The following is a 12,367-nucleotide window of genomic DNA, read 5'->3' as shown; positions in this document are numbered from 1 at the left end:
GGCGCGGTGGCTCAAGCCTGTAATCCCAGCACTTTGGGAGGCCGAGACGGGTGGATCACGAGGTCAGGAGATCGAGACCATCCTGGCTAACACCGTGAAACCCCGTCTCTACTAAAAATACAAAAAAAACTAGCCGGGCGAGGTGGCGGGCGCCTGTAGTCCCAGCTACTCCGGAGGCTGAGGCAGGAGAATAGCGGGAACCCGGGAGGCAGAGCTTGCAGTGAGCTGAGTTCCGGCCCCGGCACCCAAGCGTGGTGGGGAGGGCCATGCTTCGTCTGTCACAGGGGTTCTCTGAATGTCTTGAATTTGCATGTCTACCTCTCTAGTGAGATAGGGAATGTTTCCATGGACTATATCCTCAAATATATTTTCCAACTTGTCTCAGGAATTCCAGTAAGTCATAGGTTTGATTCTTTTTACATAATCTATCGTTTCTTAGAGATTTTGTTTAGAAATTCTTTTTTCTTTATTTTTTTCTGACTGGGTTGATTTGAAGGACTGGTCTTCAAGCTCTGAGATTCTTTCCTTAGCTTGGTCTATTCTTTTGTTAATGTTTCAAACTGTATTATGAAATTCCTGTAGTGAATCTTTCAATTCCAGAAGTTCAGTTTGGTTCCTTTTCTTTTTCTTTGTTTTGTTTTGTTTTGTTTTCGACAGGGTCTTGCTGTGTAACCCAGGCCGAAGTGCAGTGGTGTGACCATGACTTACTGCTGCAGCCTCGACCTCTCAGGCTCGGGTGATCCTCCCATCTCAGTCTCCTGAGGAGCTGGGACCTGTACAGGCATGCGCCACCACACCCAGCTAATGATTTATATTTTTGCAGAGACGGGGTTTCATCATTTTGCTCAGGCTGGTCTCAAACTCCCCAACTGAAGCAGTCTGCCTGCCTCAGCTTCCCAAAGTGGTGGGATTACAGGTGTGATCCACCACGCCTGGCTTGTTCTTTCTTAAAATGGCTATGTTGCCTTTTGACTCTTGAATTATTTTACTGTTTTCCTTGAATTGAATTTCAACCTTCTCCTGGATCTTGAGCTTTCTTGCCATCTGGATTCTGAATTCTGTTTCTGTCATTTCAGCCATTTCAATCTGTCTAAAAACCATTGCTGAGAGGTTAGTACAGTTGTTTGGAGGTGAGGAGATACTTTGAATTGCCAGAGTGTTTGCACTAATTCCTTCTCATCTGAGAAGTCTGAGAAGTCTCATCTGAGAAGTCTGAGAGGTCTGGTGTTCCTTTATCTTTTTGGAGTTGCTGCTGCTTGGATGGGGCCTTTTGTTTTCATATTCATCATTTTCCTTGAGGGTTTGACTGTGGTGTATGCTGAGTATAGTCGATTGGCTTCCTTTCTGGGTGCTTTCAGCAGGCTGAGGCTCTGTATAGGATCTTTCTTTGTCCTTGGTTCCTGCATTGGGTTTCACAGGTGATGTATACTAGAAGAATTTTTTTTAGTGATGTAATTCAGACTATGATCCAGTATATAGTGCTTAAAGGTAAGGGCTAGCAGATAGACTGTTAGATTACAGTGTGTTCAGCACAGTGTTCTGGGGGCAGGGGAAGGGAGATGACCCCCTCACTAAGTTCATTCCCAGGCCTTAGAGGAGCCCCTTCCAATCACTGGCACCATACTCATATTTCCTGAACCCCAAGGGGGGCCCTGGTAGGCTGCGCTCCCCATCCCTTAGCAGTGGCCTGAGTTGAAGGTTAGGTCACCAGGAGACCCATAGCATTCCAGAGGCCTACTGGTCCTCTGTGCTTGGCAAAGCCAGAGAGGGTTGTGGTGTATGTCTGTGGGTGGTCTGTTGGTATAGTAGGTCAAGGATGGGGGATCTCAGGGCAGGGTGATGTTGTCATGGTTATGCAGCTGGGGTGGTGCCCACAGCCTGGGATTTTTTGCCCAGGAGACAGTTGTGGGGACTGCCTAGCTCACGCTCTCTTGACCAAGTCTGTTGGTGTCCTCCCCGGTAGCTAGCCTGACCAGTCAGTTTTATGCCATGCTTTCTGTGCCCAGATCACTGGGCTGTTAGGTGTTTCAGGCCACTCAGGCAGATGCAAAGCTGACCAATAGGCCTCACCCTTCCCAGACCAGCCTCGTGGAAGGGGGCTCACACAGCACTTACGCTGGAACACAAACTCATGTCTCACTCTACTCAGTGGTCTGAGCAGAGCTTAAGCTCTGGCCACAGATCTCGGCTCTGTATTCCTGAACGATGTGCTTAGACCCTGGGGGACTGAGACCAGGCCCACGGCTTCGTCCTCTGTCCCCTTGGAATCAAGCACTGTGCTGGGGTGGCCAAAGTACTCCAAGGCCACTGGCAAAGAACTCAGGCTGGATAGTGGAGGCTATGCTGTGTCTATGCTCTGGTGGGAGCAGCTGGGGTTGGGAGTGCCTGGGAAGTTGACAGATAGGCATGCAAATCAGGCTCTCCCCAGACCCACAGGAAGGACAGCCCTGCTGTTTCCCAGCCCAGCATTCAGCAAGGACTAGAGTGACTCAGAGCAAGGTGAGAACCTGGGGGCATGGGCGCCTGGGGTCGCATTTTGCTGGAGCAGCTCCACGCTGAGTGAGACCTGCCAGGCTCCACGTAGGCTGGTGCTCTGCCTGTACCTTCTCTCTGACAGTTCCCTGCCAATTCAGATGTCTGTGGGGGTTGTGGGATCTCTTGTGGCTAGTATTCCAGAGCTCCATGGTGAGTGTGGGTTGCCCCATAGTCACTCCACTCACCCCTTCCTTAGGACCTGATTAGGGCCAAGAGCAGGTCCTGGCACCCGGAGACTGTGCAGGCTTCCCAGCTTCCTCCCTCTTCTGCCTCAGTGTCTGCATTGCCTCTCTCTATCGATGCTCAGTGCTTTCTTTCCAAAGATCTCTTCAAAGCATGTTGGTTTACTCATTATTTTGCTCTGTTTTGGTGGTAGAGGCCCTCCTGGCTATGTCTATTCAGCCATCTTGTCCCCTCCTATGTAAGTATTTTTACACAACAATAAACGTGCATTGTGTCAGTAACAAAGAATGTATGTCACTATCCTAATATCCTTACATTCACTGAGTATCTACTGTGTGAAGCATTCAGCTGGGTGCTATTAAGGAGTCAAAACAAGGAAATAAATATTTGCCTCATTTAGAGCTCAGATTGCACTTCACTATACACCATGCCAGGTAGCACTTGAAGTCCTTTTAAAAAATACTTTGCCGTTATTAGGTTTTTCTAAAAATAAACTTTTTATCTTGAAGTAATTTTGTATTTGCAGAAAAGTTGAAAGATAGTACACATAATTTCCATATATACCCTTTACCCAACTTTCCCCTTACATAATCTTGGTACATTTGTCAAAAGTAAGAAAATAGCATTAGAACATTACTGTTTACCAAACTAGGCTTTACTCCATTTCTCCAGTTTCCTTCTAATGTCCTTTTTCTGTTTCAAGATCCGCTGTAGGATAGCACGTTGAAATTATTTGTCTTATATTTAATGATCTAGTCCATGATTATTTTAAGAATACAAGTTTTATATAAGTGTAGTGTTATCTATTATAACAAATTTTGAAACAAAGAAGAAGTTATCTGTCATACTTTGAAAGTACAGTAATAAAAATAGTTAAATTTGTGTGTTTTTAAAATCTCTCCCATAGAGATGATGAAAGACAAAAAGTATGTTTGGACATAATTTATAAGATGATGCCAAAATTAAAACCAGTAGAACTCCGAGAACTTCTGAACCCTGTTGTGGAATTCGTTTCCCATCCTTCTGCAACATGTAGGGAACAAATGTATAATATTCTCATGTGGATTCATGACAATTACAGGTAAACTATACATTGACTATTTTATTTTGTGTGTGTGTGTTTTTTTTTTTTTGTTTCTTTTTTTTTTTTTTTTGAGATAGGGTCTTACTCTATCGACGAGGCTGGAATACAGTGGCACAAACACAGGTCACTGCAGCTTCAATCTCCTGGGCTCTGTTGATTCTCCCATCTCAGCCTCCTGCATAGCTGGGTCTGTGGCTATGCACCACCATACCTGGCTAATTTTGTTTATTTTTTGTACAGACTGGGTTTCGCCTTGTTTCCGGGGCAACATTAACGCTTTAGGAATCTTTTGGGGCTCCTTATCAATCTGGAACATAACAACACATTTTTTTTTACCATGTGATTAATAATTTTTTTTTTTTACCATATGATTAACATTTATTTTGGTATATCTGATTGTATCCTTTTAAAAACTCATTTTACATATGTTTGTGAAATAGAGTGAAAAAGTATGGTGGTGTGCTTATAAAACCTATTTTCATAGTTGTCCTTTTAAGATCTGGCAAAGACTAAGGAGAGGAACTCTGCCAGGACCACTGGGCACTACTACACCACCACAGCTGAGCGTCACAGGACCGCTGGGCCTCCTGTGGGCCCATCCTCCTGTTCCACTCTGCTCCTGCTGGGAGCGAGGATGGGTTCTCAAGGCTTGTGCACATACCCATGAGTGGGGCAAGCTGTGATTTGGAGATCTAAAGTCTAATGGGAAAACCAGCCTTTTAAAATTGAATTCTAGATGGTGTTACTGTAGTTGAACAAAAGGACTAGAAGAGAGCATTAATGTTGTGACATTTTGCTGTTTTTTCAAGCAGAGATCCAGAAAGTCAGACAGATAATGACTCCCAGGAAATATTTAAGCTGGCAAAAGATGTGCTGATTCAAGGATTGATTGATGAGAACCCTGGACTTCAGTACGTGCTCTCCTTGAATAACTGGGCTGGGACAATTAAATGTTAAGGGTATTGCTTTCAAAGGTAGCATAGAGTATTTTTCAGGAGTTTTAGAAATGTATTTGCAGTATTAGCATTTTCTCTGCTTTCTACATTTCACAGTATTTAGTAAAAGAGTATTTTAAAGCGTATTATGAAGAGTAAGGCTTTAAAATCCTGACAACTTAAAAATAACACTCTTGAAAAAGTCATATGGACCAAATGCTCTATGCTAGGGCAGTGAGTTAAAATGTTTCAAAATGAAAAGAAAGTCTACAATGAGAATTCTTCTGTTTCCCATTTAACACACATAGTTGAGATCGTGCTGTAAGTATTAATGTTGAAAATAAAGTGTTTAAAACCTTAGAAATGAGAGGAAACCGTAATATTAGTTATATATGAAAGTGTGAATAATGATTGTTATCCTCTAAAATGCCTGCCCTGAGTAAGTCAGTTATATGTGTTTCTGACTATATAAGTATACTGACTATGCAAAAAGGGGGTTAAACTTTTTATTATTATTATTAATATGTTTTTTAGAGATAAGGTCTTGCTCTGGCACCCAGGCTGGAGTGCAGTAGTGTAACTGTAGCTCACTGTAGCCTTGGACTTCTGGGTTCAGGTGATCCTCCTCCCTCAGCCTCCTGAGTAGCTGGGACTACAGGCATATGCCAAAAGGCTCGGCTAATTTTTTACTTTTTGTAAAGATAGAGTCTTGCTATGTTACCCAAGCTAGGCTTCAATGCCTGGCCTCAGTCCTCCTGACTTGGTTTACCAAAGTGCTGGGATTTTAAGTGTGAGCACTACTCCCAGCCTCAATATAAGAAGCCATACACTTTTTGTATGTTTCTGTATATTATTTTTCCATTCTGCTATAATTTTAAATTCATTGAGCTTCTTAAAATTGTATTTGGATTTCATATGCATTCATAAATTATAGGACCTAGTTTGCTATGTATGTGTGTATGTATGTATGTATGTATGTATTTTTTTTTTTTTTTTTTGAGATGGAGTCTCACTCTGTCACCCAGGCTGGAGTGCAGGAGCACGATTTCAGCTCATTACAACCTCCACCTCCTAGGTTCAAGTGATTCTCCTGCCTCAGCTTCCTGAGTAGCTGGGACTACAGATGTGCACCACCACACCCAGCTAATTTTTGTATTTTTAGTAGAGACAGGATTTCACCATGTTGGCGAGGCTGGTCTTGAACTCCTGAATTCAGGTGATCCACATACCTCAGCCTCCCAAAGTGCTGGAATTGCAGGCCTAAGCCACTGTACCCAACCCCTAATTTGGTATTTAATTAATATATGTTTTGAGTATTTTATGGCAGTAATTTTTATAATGAATTGTTTTGGCAAGGCAGTGAAGGATTTTGTGTAATTTCCTAAATTTTTTTGAAAACTTCCCAGAGAATAGAGATAAGAGAATAAAATCACCCCGTTTCTCCCCTCCCCTCTGTAGCATAAAAAGTATGCTACATTTTTTGTAATATTCCCCTCCTTCAGTGGGTATGTTTCATAACTCAAGACTATATTTTTGATATAGTTGAATGTGGTTTCCCTCTCTCTTAAGCTTCATGTGGGTGAAGAGCTGTGCCTTCTCCACAGGGCACCCTGTACAGCACATTCTTTCCCATTTGCCATTGTCTAAGCAATCTACTTTTTTCTCTCTGCTTTTCAGATTAATTATTCGAAATTTCTGGAGCCATGAAACTAGGTTACCTTCAAATACCTTGGACCGGTTGCTGGCACTAAATTCCTTATATTCTCCTAAGATAGAAGTGCACTTTTTAAGTTTAGCAACAAATTTTCTGCTCGAAATGACCAGCCTGAGCCCAGATTATCCAAATCCCATGTTCGAACATCCTCTGTCAGAATGTGAATTTCAGGTAATGTGGTCTTCTCTCTCATAGTAATGAATATTATAAGCTTTTGCTGTTCATGAACATTTTTAATAGCTTTAACTGGCTCCTTGCTTTCTTGGAATACTCACACATTCCTTTCTGAAAAGGAAAGGGAAGGCTCATGCCTCTGCTTCAGCCACCTGGAGGTCCACAGGCCTCACCCTCTTGGCCTTCACTAGATTTCCCTTGTCAAGATCACCATTGCTTTCCCTCCCCTTATTCCTCCCAACCCACAGTGGATGCTGAGCTTGTGCGCTCTTGCAGCAGCCTTAACAGTGGGGATGATGGGCAGGTTGCAGAGAGCTCCTGGGGTAGGGCCCCTCCGGTCCCGCTCACAAGCTCAGGATCTGTCCCAGTGGCATGTGTGTATGTGGACAAGTTGGGTCACTTGACTCGCATTTGGGTTGTGGTGCTAAGCAAGATATCAAGCCTTTTTATGCAAACATTAAGAAAGTTGGGTTTTCTCCCTCAATAGTTAGCTAGTTTTTCTAGTTGGCAAATCACTTAGTTAAAACTTTTAAATTAGAGAAGATTCTTCAGCTGCATATGAAGTTATGGTAGAAATATGCTGATGGTACCATTAGATTTTAAATAGAAATATATCAGTGTTCCTTAAAAAGGAGGTTTATTTGATTTGAAACTTTCTTATGTACAGGAATATACCATTGATTCTGATTGGCGTTTCCGAAGTACTGTTCTCACTCCAATGTTTGTGGAGACCCAGGCCTCCCAGGGCACTCTCCAGACCCGTACCCAGGAAGGGTCCCTCTCAGCTGGCTGGCCAATGGCAGGGCAGATAAGGGCCACCCAACAGCAGCATGACTTCACACCGACACAGACTGCAGGTAACAGTGACCCACCCCGCCAGCCATGTGTACAGCACTCTGACCTCTGTGGGCAGCTTCTGTCACAACAGTGTTGGGCTTTTGCGAGAGAAGTAAGGGATAATAGCAAAAAGCATTAAGAACCCAAGGAAGATGTCAGTCAAAAGAGTGGGTTCCTATGACAGTCAAACTCATGGAAACAGAAAGTAGAGTGCTAGGTGCCAGGGTCTGGGGAGGAAGAATGGGGATTTATAGTTTAATGGGTACAGAATTTCAGTTTTGCAAGAGGAAAAGTGCTGTGGAGGCAGGGTGCAGTGACTCATTCCTGTTATTCCAGCTGGGGCAGGAGGATCAGTTGAGCCCAGGAGTTCTGCACCAGCCTGGGCAACATGGAAAGACCCCATCTCTACGAAACAATTTTAAAAATTAGCTGGGCATGGTGGTGCACACCTGTGATTAGTCCCAGCTACTAGGGAAGCTGAAGCGGGAGAATGGCTTGAGCCCAGAAGTTCAAGGCTGTAGTGAGCTGTGATCACACCACTGCACCCTATCTTGGGCAAAAGAGCAAGGCCATGTCTCAAAAAAAACTGTGGACATGGAAGATGGTGATGATTGTACAACAGTGTAAATGTCCTTAATGCCATTGAACTATGCACCTAAAAATGATTGAAGTGGTAAATTTTACGTATATTTTCCTTTATTTATTTTTTTGAGACAGAGTCTTGCTCTGTCGCCAGGCTGGAGCTGGAGTGCAGTGATCTCGGCTAACTGCAACCTCTGCCTCCTGGGTTCGTTCAAGCGATTCCTCTGCCTCAGCCTCCTGAGTAGCTGGGACTACAGGCACATGCCACCTCGCTTGGCTAAATTTTTGTATTTTAGTAGAGGTGGGATTTCACCACATTGGCCAGCATGGTCTCGATCTCCTGACCTCGTGATCCACCCTCCTCAGCTTCCCAAAGTGCTGGGATTACAGACGTGAGCCACCGCACCCAGCCTGTTTTGCTACAATTTTTCTAAAAAAGAAATGGATTATTTCTGACTGGAAAAATCGGAAAGTTTCAGTATATGTATGTTTTGGTTTTGATTTGGTACAGAAAGACCTAGTGCAGCAAATTTAAGACATCTTATCTCCAAAGCAGAGTAGGGGTAAACCAAATTCATTTACTAGATTTACAGTTATTAAACTGTTCTTTCTCAGATGGTTTAACTGCTTCCTTTGATGAGCAAAGTACAAATTGTAGAGTAAAATATCTTAATCCTTTTACATAAACTCTTTAACGTTTTTCCTTTATGTAATTTTTTTCACGTTTTGTTGGTTCTGGAAGTGGGACTAATTTGAATAATCACAATGGGAATTCTGTGACACTAATATTACAAGTCAGGGGCTCTTAGCACCTTTCAGTAGATAACAAAGTGTTATTCCTGTGGTGGGAGTAAGTGGCATGTTTCTTACTTTACAAATGGGGACACTGTGGTCCAGGGGCACTGAGGCCCATGCACCCGGTTTTCCTTGGGGCATACCCTGGGATCTGACAGAGCCTCTGCCCAGGGTTGGAGGTGAGCACGGAGGCCTAAGGTGCTACCAGGTGTGTCTTGGCAGGTGGTCCTGCCCTGTTTACAGAGCTGGGTGGTGCTGAGTGCCTGACCTCTCTGATCACATGTTGCAGATGGAAGAAGCTCATTTGATTGGCTGACCGGGAGCAGCACTGACCCGCTGGTCGACCACACCAGTCCCTCATCTGACTCTTTGCTGTTTGCCCACAAGAGGAGTGAAAGGTTACAGAGAGCACCCTTTAAGTCAGTGGGGCCTGATTTTGGGAAAAAAAGGCTGGGCCTTCCAGGGGACGAAGTGGATAACAAAGTGAAGGGTAAGCTGGGTTGCTGAGAATGCTTAAAATAGCTTTCCCACTAATTACTGCAGAGCTCAGGTCTGGGGACATTTCTGACTGTATCCATGTTTCCTTGTAATTCATAAGCCCCTTAAAATTCAGTTAATGTTGCCTAGGCACTTACCATGCTGAAGACATTGTTTTCTGGGAGTTCCAGAAGAATCCTTCAGTAAGTTATACTTGATCCATTGTTGAGTGACTTTCTGGAGCATTAGGAGTGGGTGAGGCTTTATAAAGGGGTGGTTGTAAGATGTAAGATTGTAAGATGAGGTGGAATTAGCAAGCACGGTCTAGGGCGAGAGGGCTTAATGCAGGTGGAGAATGGGGAGAGCGTCCTAAGAGACTGGGTGGAGGAAGAGCATTTGAGAGGAGCCTTGAGCTGGGGGTACGGGAAGGGAGAGGATGAAAAGGACAGGGATGGAGAAGTGTCGGGGTGGACAGGCTCAGATCAATTCTGCAGTCCAAGTGAAGGGATGCTTCAGGGCATGCTAGAGTAACGGCAAAGGGTGCTGCAAAGACAGGCTTGTGGGTGTGGGGGGGTGTGTCGAACCTCAGCTTTAGGAAGCAGCCTTGTAACGCACCAAGCAGAGGAAGGTTCGGGGACTGAATGCCCTTCCCTGAGGTTTGTGTGGGGCAGAAGTGGAGTGATGGGGACTGGGAGGCAGGGGCCACAGGCACCAGGACCTGGTCTTGGCTAACTGATGACCAGAGCTAGATGGGTGCTGAGAGGCTGGAAGCAGCTCTTTGTGAGAAGTGTGGCTCTGGGAGGGAACAAGGGCCCCGAGGAAGGACATGTGCAGAGAGGAAAGGGCCCATGACAGAACCCTGGGGAAGCGCCAGCAGGGAAGCTCAGCTCTGTGGAAGTAAACAGAAGAACTTAGAAGCAGAGCTCACTGCCTTCTTGTCTAATCGTAGGAACTGAAACACAGGCAACATAACTTGCTTTACTCCACCATTTTCTGTCATACTTTTCAGTCACAAACCTGTGGCCCACACACAGTTCTCTAAATGGAACCGGGAGAGGTCAGTGTGGCCCAACTTTTGGCACCTGCTGTGAGTTGGAGTGCTGGTGGCTGTCATTCAGGTGGAGCTGCCTGGGCACTGAGAATGGGGGTCAGCAACAGGGAGCTTTCTCTGGGAGCTCATGGTTTCATGGCCTAGTGGGAGTGCTGCTGTGGACCTCCATATGTGGGGGCCCTGGACTCCCTGCATTGCAGGGCTGCGGGCACCATCCTCCTTGGGGATCCTTTGTGGGAACGTGGGTCTTTTATCTGTGGATGCTCTCGGGATCTTCTCTTTTAAACCAGCGTTCTGACATTGCACTCAAGTGTCCTTGGGCGTAGGTCTGTTTCAGTCTGTTTTTCTGGGCATATGGTGGGAGCTTCCAGCCCGCTGACTCTCACCTTCCAGTTCTGGAGCATCATCATGGGTGATTTTGTTGAGTTCTTCACCTCAGTTTGCTGTTTTCTCTTTGGAGTCGTAGTGCTTAGATATCACACCTGCGTGAGTGTCCTTCTGAGGTGTCATATTTTTCCCTTTGCCTCTTTTCTGGGAAATCCCTTCAACCACCTGTGCTTTTAAGTTATGACATGTTTTAGTTTCCATGAGTTTTTTTTCATGCTCCGAACATTTCTTCAGTTCCTACTCTTGTCTTTCTGATAAATGATCATGTTTTGAAATTTTTTCCTGCATGATCTGCTTTTAACAGTTGCTCTTTCCTTGTTGCTTACTTTGGTTTCTCTCGTTCATATTCGAAGCCTTCCTTAGAACCTGTCGTGATTTGGAGGTTAAGGCTGATATCTGCCAGGCACTAAACAGGCGTTTGGAATCATACGAGTTTAGGAGTGCTGCGGTCACCTGTCCCTGGTCAGGTTGCCACAGTCCGGAGGGAGGATGGTCTGCACCGGGTGTTGAAGCCTCCGAGGCAGCTCCTCTCTTGTTCAGTTAGCCAGAGGCAAAGCACTCACAGGCGAGTTGGGCTGAGATTCAGAAGGTGGCTGCGTGTCCTCCCTGGGCCTCCTTCTGGAGGGGCCTTGCCCGTTGTCATGCCTGCTGAATCCACTGCTGAGCAGTTCCAGTTGCAGCTGTGGCCCCTGCACTCCTGCTCCCATCGCTGCCTCTGCGGCACCTCTAGGTTTTGTCTTTGAGGAAACCCGAGGTGAAAATGAACCAGCAGAGCCAAGTGTCTGGGCAGTGGGGAGTAACTGGGCCTGCTTTCCCTCTCCAGGTGCAGCTGGCCGGGTGGACCTACTGCGACTGCGCAGACGGTTTATGAGGGACCAGGAGAAGCTCAGTTTGATGTATGCCAGAAGAGGCATTGCTGAGCAAAAACGAGAGAAGGTTTGTATTTTGTCAAGAATTTGATCAGAACGATGCAGTTTCTGTCACAGGATACAGACGAAGTGAACAAGCTTCCTGCCAGACACTGGCTCCAATGTCACCTGCAAACCAGGTGGCGGGGCTGCTCCGAGCCAGCCTCCTGGGGTTCCCCCAGGGGGATGCAGCCCCCACGGCACCCTGGTGGGGGTCCAGGAATGCGCCCCGTTCTCTCCGCGGGTGGAAGCGTGGCCGACCTGGGATCAGCAGGCTGATCCTGGGCCCACCTCAAGGCCCGCACCCTGGCAGGACTTCACTGGCCCTCGCTTCAGGGACCAATGTGGCGGGAGGGCAGCTGGGGGCTGGGACCCACGGGGCCCCGACGACAGGTGGCCAGGCAGGCCTTTCCGTGGCGTGGAGATGCTGTAGCCGCGGCGTCCATTCCATCTAGATATGGGTCATTAAGATGCATTTGTAAGAAGAGGGTAGGACGGATCCCTGACGGTGCTCAAGTTCAGCGCCAGCCGCTGCCACCATGGGAGCGGCTCCATCCACATCTGGGTGTGAAGCCCTCGATGTGGGGCGCTGTGCCGGCCCCCTCCCCAAGCCCTGCCGCCCAGCCATGTTTGTGGAGCCTGAGGCCTCCCGGACTGCGCCCCCGAGGCACTAGTTTGCCCCCTCGGAGGGGAGCCTTGGGCTCT

General features: G+C 46.3%; 1 protein-coding gene across 1 annotated transcript in view; it reads left to right on the top strand.

The window, feature by feature from the left end:
- Positions 1 to 12,367, top strand: part of LOC111525260 (DNA-dependent protein kinase catalytic subunit) — a 178,046-nt gene that overhangs the window by 106,807 nt on the left and 58,872 nt on the right. The window contains exons 54-59 of the mRNA XM_026456188.1: positions 3,626 to 3,799; positions 4,615 to 4,713; positions 6,415 to 6,622; positions 7,293 to 7,482; positions 9,129 to 9,329; positions 11,578 to 11,690. Of these exons, the coding sequence (XP_026311973.1) occupies positions 3,626 to 3,799; positions 4,615 to 4,713; positions 6,415 to 6,622; positions 7,293 to 7,482; positions 9,129 to 9,329; positions 11,578 to 11,690 (985 nt within the window). The remainder of the gene's footprint in view (positions 1 to 3,625; positions 3,800 to 4,614; positions 4,714 to 6,414; positions 6,623 to 7,292; positions 7,483 to 9,128; positions 9,330 to 11,577; positions 11,691 to 12,367) is intronic.

The sequence above is a fragment of the Piliocolobus tephrosceles genome, chromosome 7 (genome assembly GCF_002776525.5).
Source record: "Piliocolobus tephrosceles isolate RC106 chromosome 7, ASM277652v3, whole genome shotgun sequence".
NCBI classification, from domain to species: Eukaryota; Metazoa; Chordata; class Mammalia; order Primates; family Cercopithecidae; genus Piliocolobus; species Piliocolobus tephrosceles.
The sequence above is the reverse complement of the archived record's forward strand: the minus strand, read 5'-3'. Positions and strand labels throughout refer to the sequence as shown.